The sequence below is a fragment of the Nelusetta ayraudi genome, unplaced genomic scaffold, assembly GCF_046127955.1.
Source record: "Nelusetta ayraudi isolate G7.1 ecotype Tasmania unplaced genomic scaffold, CSIRO-AGI_Nayr_v1 ptg000004l, whole genome shotgun sequence".
NCBI classification, from domain to species: domain Eukaryota; kingdom Metazoa; phylum Chordata; class Actinopteri; order Tetraodontiformes; family Monacanthidae; genus Nelusetta; species Nelusetta ayraudi.
The window spans coordinates 1,304,179-1,312,500 of record NW_027466054.1 but is presented as its reverse complement, the minus strand read 5'-3'; the positions used below and the strand labels follow the sequence as shown (position 1 = coordinate 1,312,500).

Genomic DNA, 8,322 nt, shown 5'->3' with positions numbered 1-8,322 from the left:
GAATTTTACCAAGCAAGACATTTTTTTTGTGGGTTTTGTATCTTGCTGGCATGTTGTTGAATGTGAGCGAACTCTGAAGTTGTTCTTGGCTAGGCGACACAAGAACAACTTGTGTTCTCGGCTAGGCGGCACAAGAACAACTTGTGTTCTTGGCTAGGCGACACAAGAACAACTTGTGTTCTCGGCTAGGCGGCACAAGAACAACTTGTGTTCTAGGCGACACAAGAACAACTTGTGTTCTAGGCTAGGCGACACAAGAACAACTTGTGTTCTAGGCTAGGCGACACAAGAACAACTTGTGTTCTCGGCGAGGCGGCACAAGAACAACTTGTGTTCTCGGCTAGGCGGCTAAGCCGTCATACTTGAAGTGTGATGGCTTAATGCAGCACCACTACAGACGTTTGTAGTGGATTTCATGTATTCAGAACCACAAGTTGGTCTTTTGCTTCTTAAAGAGCTTGTTCTCTACCTGTGTGTCCATCTAAGCGTAAACATTCCCCTGCAGGTATGAGAGTTTCCTCAGCACAGGCCTCTTGTGACTTTGTAGCAGCTGATATTCTGATATTTCACTCAGACCACTTCCAGTGACCTGCTGGCAGTGGACTGGTGTTTTGTGTCTGGGGTTGTGCTTTCTTGCATGCTGTTCGCAGGTTCTTATTTCTAACCCCCCTCTCTAATTTGCATGTAGATTTTGAACAGCAATAATGTCTTCTTTTCTTTTTTTCAATTTGTGTTTTCCAGTAATGATGGCCAAAGAGAAGCCCCCTATCACCGTTGTCGGAGACGTTGGAGGCAGAATTGCCATCATTGTTGTAAGACCGCAAGCTTCAAGTTACATACATACACTACTAGCCAAAAGATTGGACATAACATTTAGCCGCTATAGTCACTGTGTAAACAACACTACTCACAAAAAGTTAGGGACGTTGGATTTGGAGTGAAGTCTATGCAATACAAGTAAAAGTATTATATTATATAATTATAATCATGACAATAGGCCATTGAGGTTTCTTCTCCTCAAACAACAGCAGTTGCTATTACCAAAACATGAAATGTCAGTGTCATGTTTCTTTTTGCTCACCGTCATCTTGATCTCACAATGCCAAAACTGTTTAAAATGCATAGAAATGTCATAGGACTGAAACATTTCATGGTTGATTCATGGGTCAGACACTCAATCACCTTGCTGGAGACCAGAACATGTTGCAATAAATGCTGAAACACATAGTAACACACCAGGCTGGAGAACACCTCATGCAGCCGTTGGTCCAGCAGTTCTTCTCATCGAGCCTCCGAGGCCGTGTGACGCCTCACCCAGATTCTCGCTCTCGCAGGATGACATCATAGACGACGTTGGCGACTTTGTCGCGGCAGCGGAGATCCTGAAAGAGAGGGGCGCCTACAAAATATACATCATGGCCACACACGGCCTGCTGTCCGCGGACGCACCGAGGATAATAGAGGAATCTGCCATCGACGAGGTACAGCAGCGTCCAATCCAACTTCACACACCAAGCAGGTGTTTCCAAGTCGTTTGAAGTGTTAGAAACGAATGTTTCCACATAAAAATATGATTGAGTGTTTTTCAAGTGGGAAATGTTGTGCGTGTGAGCCAGTGAAAGCAGATCAACCTTCCAGCCCCAAAAAAGAACAGAATTAAAATATCGCTATATTTTTCTTGGTTTTAATTTTGTTTTTTATATTTGATATTTTACATGTAATATCAACCTAAACAAAACAGACTTTTAATTATGAATACTGAAACCTGGAAGGGGCTTTACATTTTCTCAAGTCATTTGGGTGATGGCCAGGTCGTGAATTTTAACATAGTGTTTTTTGTTTTGTTTTGTTTTGTTATTTTGCCAATGTGGCTCATCATGTATTTGTTCTCCCCTTCAGTTTTTCTATTCCAACCAAGTGCTGGTATTAAGACAATGCATAAACACAAGAGAGACGCATCCGTGAACACAGTGATGCAAATGTGGCTTTGAACCCGCAGGTGGTGGTGACCAACACTGTGCCCCATGACCTGCAGAAACTGCAGTGTCCCAAAATCAAAACGGTGGACGTGAGCATGATCCTGGCCGAAGCCATCCGCCGCATCCACAACGGAGAGTCCATGGCGTATCTGTTCCGCAACATCGCCGTGGACGACTGAGGCCGCGTGCTTGCTTATCTTCTCCATTCCTGCACACAAAGACAAACTCTGCCATGTACACACTAAGACGACCAAGGAGACAGTTTGTTTGTTTTTTGTTTGCTTTAATTTCTTTTCCATTCCTTTTCTGTTTCACTCTAAATAGAGAAATAAAGCCATTCCAACTCTCTTGTTACTAAAGCACGTCCAACTGTGATTTCTGCGTTTGCTTCGTTCAAACTGCCGCGTTTCTCAGCCGATCTCTGAGTGTCGAAGGCACGACCTGCTGGATCTGGTTTCACTGCATTCACAGCTTCTGCAGGTTTGAAAATAAAACCTCTTTTAGAGTGACAAAGGTGGCAATTTTTTTTTCTTTTTGGTCTTTCAGTACCGCAGCTGCGGCAGAGACGTCCACATCTGGTTCCCACTTTTCACTGAGAGATGTGAGAAATAAACAGCTCACTGGCCCTGCACCTGAACCCACACTTTCAGTAGCAGTTTCAGTTGGCGCCAGGGCACTTTGTCTCCTGAAGCATGGAAAAGTCTGAAATTTCAAACCGCTTAGTGTTCAGTTACGCCTGGATGAAAGTTGTCCATCAGTCACGTGTAGCCCGTGTCCGAAACGGTCTGCGCTGGACAAGGTCCCCCGTCATCTTTGCAACGGGGAAATAAATCAGACCAGAAACCTTTGTCACCATCACTGTCTAATACAAATGCAGGTTATTTCACTTCCCCTTCGTACAATGTGATTTTTAACAGGTGCCTCGTTTTTTCTTTCTTCACACAAATTTCAAACCCATTTCATACAAATAAATAAAATGTTGTATTACTTTCTAGCTCCTGGACAGCAGAAGAACTGTCTATGGAAATAATCAGTGTAAATACAACTCGGGGACCAAGCAGAGTTCAAAAACGTTTAACACCTCGCAGTGTATTCTGTCTACAACCCTGAACTTGTTCTAAACGCCTCAGGGCTACTATATTCCGCTGAGGAGCTTTGACCAAGTCCAGGGGCAAAGACATGAGAAGCTTACGTACCGGACATCCTGGATGGCGACTCACCATTTAAATTCATTAAGAAAATAAAATATTGATGCAAAAAACAAACAAACAAACAAAAACACTAAAGTATCCACGGTGCCCTAAAAATGACTCACAAATGATTGAAAAAACAAAAATCCTCGTCAATTATTGCACTGACGCACTTTTCTGTGATTTGAGATCTCATAAAGCTGCTCTGCACAAGATGTGCACCGCTCGCACCTGCGACGTGGAGGCTGCTTCGGTTGTCTCCCTTGAGCGGACTGAGCAACAGCAAAGTGCGGAAGAATGTTTAAATGTTCGCAGAAAGAGGAACTGCCACAAACGTTTACCCTTGCCACTTCCTCATGCGAACAGGAAACAGTCTAATCAGATTGAGTGGAGGCGGGGAGGTGTGAGCGCTTCAACAGTCTCCTCTGGTCGGAGCGAGTTTTAGGGGAACCGTCCGTGGACGTTTCAGGAACTAGACCGAACCAACCGGTTGGATAGAAGCTGAACATCCTTCATATTCTGCATGTTCGTGCATCTGAACTCAGCTTGCTGGAAGTGTGACTTGCTGTCCACAGTGGTTTAGAGTCAGAGTTGACGGCAAACTACTCATCTAAATTTGAGATTGTAAATTATTATTGTTGTTTTTTTTTTTGTTTTTTTTCTGGAAGGCGGTGCGGTGATTAGCATGAGCTCGCTGGGGCCTTTCTGTGTGTTACATGTTGCTTCAGTCCTCTTGCTTCCTCCCACAGTCCAAACACAGTGGTGGTGCCACACCAATGTTACTGAGGAGGCCCTGGCTGGGGCCAGGAGTTTTGTCAGAAAGGCACATTCAACCCAGGGACACTAAAAACAAATATGATTAGATTTTTTTCCTCATTAAAATACAAATACATAACATGATTATCATTTTACAGAGCGAATTGGCTGGCAAAAATAAACAGCAGATGAATTCATGAAAATGATCATTACGGTTACTGTGTTCTTTGTTTTGGTGATTTCTTGCAAACTGATCAAGAAATACGTCAGGATTCAATGCTCTCTGACACTTGATGCTCAGCACACCCAGGTTGCTTAGTCTGTTGTTGTTCACGGTGGATCTGAGGTATGTTTAACGTAGCTTTAACGTAGAAAAACTATGTTCCCAAGAAGCTGTTGAGCTATTGAGTCTGTATAGCTCAAATGCAAGAGCTGTACGAGCTCGATTGTACTGCAGGGTGTCTGATGGGTCATCTGTCTATTGGTGGCGTCAGTCTGTGTTAGTCAGTGTCCTATCAGTGACGACACAACAACCTCATGTTTCTGACAGGGTATTTAAATGTCTAAATAGTAAAAGAAATCTATAAAATGAAATACTTTTCATTTAAAAGTTGCAATTTCTGACAATTTCATATGAAAGCAAAGCACTGACCTTGCGCCTAGTACGAGTAACTTCAGAGAATGCAGTGTGTGTGTTTCATCTGCAGGTGGAGACAGAGATCTAAAAAAAAAAACAAACAAAAGAGGAACAGGAACTACTGGAACAGGCTGGGAGGCCCCCTAATACTACTACTACTACTACTACTACTACTACTACTACTAATAATAATAATAATAATAATAATAATAATAATAATAAGTTGATCAAATAAAGTTTCATGCATGTAAAAGTTATCAAGAAATATGTCTATCATCACTGTGACATACTGTGTAGCTAACACAAGCTCATCAATGCAATGTGCCTACTTGGGGACTGCGCTTTTCACATTTCCTTATTCCTTATCTATGGGGGTGTGTTTGATTCCCCTGCAGTTGCAGAGTGTACTTCACCGTTTTATGTATTAGAGATATACATGAGGAAAAAAAACATGTGGACTGACGGGCTGGAGTATTATTCCCAGTAAGTGTAACGTCCAAGCTACATGACTTGTTTCAGTCAACGGTGTTGATGGTGTTGAGTGACTTGTTGTCGTACAGTGAGACACGTTCTCACAGCAGAGTGCCTGGCAGGCAGCCAGCGATAGAGAGTCCATTACCAAGACAGCTGGGGCACACTGTCAGTGGAAAGGAGCTGTTCTCTCTGTTCACAAGTCAATGACACACTAAAATGATTGTAATCATGCTGTCAAGGTAAAAGCTACATGACATTCACTTCCATTTATACTTTGATCATCTCGGAAGGCTTTCATTGACTTTTGTCACTGCAACGAATGACTACAGTCACCTGCTGCTTTATTTATTATTGCCGTTATTAACCCACATTCAGTCAAGTTCCTTGCTTTTCACCAGTTGGTGCAATTGTCCAGTGAACATTAACCCCAGTGACTTCACACAACACAAAATATGATTTATTTTCTTTATTGACATTTAAATCCACAACACGCTTTATTTCAATAGATGTTTGTAAAAAATAAGGATATACTACAAAAGAATTTAATACAATTATAAAAGCCAAACTTAAAACTTCATTTTAAATGGTCATCAAAAGAAAAGTGCATGCAAAAAAATGTATTTAGTGCTTGAAAAAAATAATAAAAATGATGATATGCTGGATGGCTAATTGAATACAAAAAAATGTAAACTGCTTAGATCTCAAATTATTAACAATATACACAAAAACACACATCACATTTTCCTTTCACTTCACTTTCCTCAGTAAGCAGATTGTGGGTGAACATTTCAATGAAGAGTCCAAAAGCTACAGGTTGATCTAAACACCAACAAGTGTCACCAGAGAAGCAGCGACGACGACACATTGAGTAAATAAGTGAGTAATCGGTGTGTGTGTTTCCTCTGACTACGGCAGTCTGTCCAGGAACAGTCTCAACAACAGCTCTGCAAGTTCTTCAGCGGTGACTTCTGTCTTTGTGGATCCAGGATCCTTCTCTTCACCCAGGTGCCGCAGAGCAACACAGCTTCCCGCCTTCTTGCACTCCCTAAAAACTCACAAAAGCCCCCCTCACCTCTGCTTGCCTATGACAGAATGCAGCTGTTGGTCTTGTTCATGGGGGGCCGGAAGTTGGTGTCTTTGGGGAAGGTCTCCCTTCGCCGGCGGAGCGCCGGGCTGAGCCTGCTGGGGAGGTTGACCTGCTGCAGGAGCTCCTTGAACACCTCCACCACGTTGGCGTTCTGCTTGGCTGAGGCCTCGAGGTAGCTGTTGTTCCAGTCCATCTCCACCGTGGACAGCACGTCCTCGGCGGACACCTGGCGCTCCTCCTCCCGGTCCGCCTTGTTGCCCACCACCACGATGGGAGTGTACTTGTCCTCCTTGATCTCCAGGATCTCGTCCCGGAGGCTCTTGACCGCCTCCAGCGACTCGGGGTCGTCCACGGCGTAGACCAGGGCGAAGGCGTCGCTGTTCTGGATGGAGAGCTTGCGCATGGCCGGGAAGGAGTAGCTGCCACTGGTGTCCAGGATCTCCACGGTGATCTTTACCCCGCCGATGTCGTACTCCTTGCTGTGCATCTCCTCCACCGTGCGCCGGTGCTTGGGCTCGAACTTGTCCTCGAGGAAGCGCTGGATCAGGGCCGTCTTGCCGACCCCGGCCGCCCCCAGGAACACCAGGCGGACCTGGGTTTTCTCCTTCACTTCTAAAGACATGCTGGGATTTTTTTTTTTATTGGGAAAAGGAACAGATGCTTCCCCCAACACTGCTGCAGAATTCTCAAATTTGACTTTTAAAATTCTTTTTTTTATCTCTTCTCTGTTCTCTCCTCTTTTGCGAAACTGGCAGCAGCTCTCTGTCAGTTGTCCGTTCAACGCCTGACTGTGTCTGATCCCACTCCCACCTCCTTTTATGCCTGTTTTGGTGAGAGAGCCTCCGTGCCCTCTCACTCTAGTAACCAATCGGCAAAGGGCAGCTTCTCCAAGCACACCGCGCAGCCAGCCAATGGTTGCCGCGCATGTAAATCACTTCACCAGAAGGCAACATCTGGGCTGAAAGGGATGCGAGCCGAGCGTATTAGATATTCAAGCAGCGACCTGATCAGAATGTCACATGGAGCCATAAAGTGAAGTCTCTATCTATGTCCCAGAATCCTGACTGCCAGGAAACCTGATATCAAGTTTGTGCAAAGGCAACTGGGACGTTTGCTGGTCCACTCCTGCATCTCAATTTATAATCCCTGTGGTTCCTTATTTTCCAACAGGATTTCCCTGTAAATTAATAAACGTTTGTTTGACTACGAGGCGTGATAAAAGCAGATGACAGAGGAGCCTCTCGTGTGAACGTGTGGTGTTCAGCCTCCAGCCGTTAGATTGTGGAGAGGAATTGTCGGGTGGCGTGAATGCAAACAAGTATATCGGGGAGTGCAACGAATAGGTGATCGATATTTATTCCATGCGGCCCTGAATGTGTCCGGGAACAACCACCTACAGCAGGTATTTACATAACGATCCCTTTGTGTTAGTCCACCTTCCATGAAATAGATTGCAAAGCTGTTTGTTCATTACACATAGAATTGGATTGTAGTGAATGAGAGGTTTATTTGTAGAAAAAATATTCCCTGCCCACAATGGTAAATCACTCCATTAGTCCAATAATAATAGCAGGATAGGCAGTCATAGAACACAGATGGATGACAGAATATATTACAAATACAATACAATACATTTTATTTTATTTATTTATTTCGAACATGAAGGAAAATTAAGTTTATACAACTAGATGACAGAAAACAGAAAACAACAAAACAGAAAACAACCAAAGACAACAACCAAAGACAACTCTAAACAAAAGACAACTCCAGTTATAATATAGTGCATGAATTCAACTGTAAGAACACTGGAGAAATTTTATGAGTCTATATAGATATAATATATGTATATGTATATATATATATATATATATACATATATACATATATGATATAGATAGATATTCATGTATAGAATGATTGTAATAATAATTATAATAATAAAACAACAACAACAGTAATAATAATAATAATAATAATAACCAGAATAATGATAATAGTAATAGTAATACTAAATTATTGTACTGTATTATTGTACCTACTAAGTATTATATTTTTATACTTTCTTTGACGTCCAGGTTCAGACTATTCCATAACATTGCATTCACTATGTAGGTTTTTTGGGCATCAGTGTATCAGTGGCACTGCTCAAGTCCATGTCCAAGACCATGTTTTTAAATGTGACGTCAGTAGTAAGTTTTG

General features: G+C 42.8%; 2 protein-coding genes and 1 long non-coding RNA gene across 3 annotated transcripts in view; 1 reads left to right on the top strand and 2 right to left on the bottom strand.

The window, feature by feature from the left end:
• The window catches only part of LOC142899191 (phosphoribosyl pyrophosphate synthase-associated protein 1-like), an 11,023-nt gene extending 8,682 nt beyond the window's left edge, over positions 1-2,341 (top strand). Inside the window, exons 8-10 of the mRNA XM_076042677.1 lie at positions 742-812; positions 1,335-1,481; positions 2,000-2,341. Coding sequence (XP_075898792.1) covers positions 742-812; positions 1,335-1,481; positions 2,000-2,158 — 377 coding nt within the window. The 3' untranslated portion in view covers positions 2,159-2,341. The remainder of the gene's footprint in view (positions 1-741; positions 813-1,334; positions 1,482-1,999) is intronic.
• A 176-nt stretch (positions 2,342-2,517) lies between these two features.
• Positions 2,518-3,561, bottom strand: LOC142899201 (uncharacterized). Its single transcript, XR_012928705.1, has 2 exons — positions 3,343-3,561; positions 2,518-2,790 (listed from the first exon to the last, which is right to left on the bottom strand). It is a non-coding gene; the product is annotated as an uncharacterized LOC142899201 (long non-coding RNA).
• Positions 3,562-5,815: 2,254 nt separating this feature from the next.
• rasd4 (rasd family member 4) lies at positions 5,816-6,900 on the bottom strand. The gene has a single exon (XM_076040788.1). The coding sequence runs from the start codon at positions 6,743-6,745 to the stop codon at positions 6,119-6,121; it is 627 nt and encodes a 208-aa protein (XP_075896903.1). The 5' UTR covers positions 6,746-6,900; the 3' UTR covers positions 5,816-6,118.
• Positions 6,901-8,322: the final 1,422 nt, after the last annotated feature.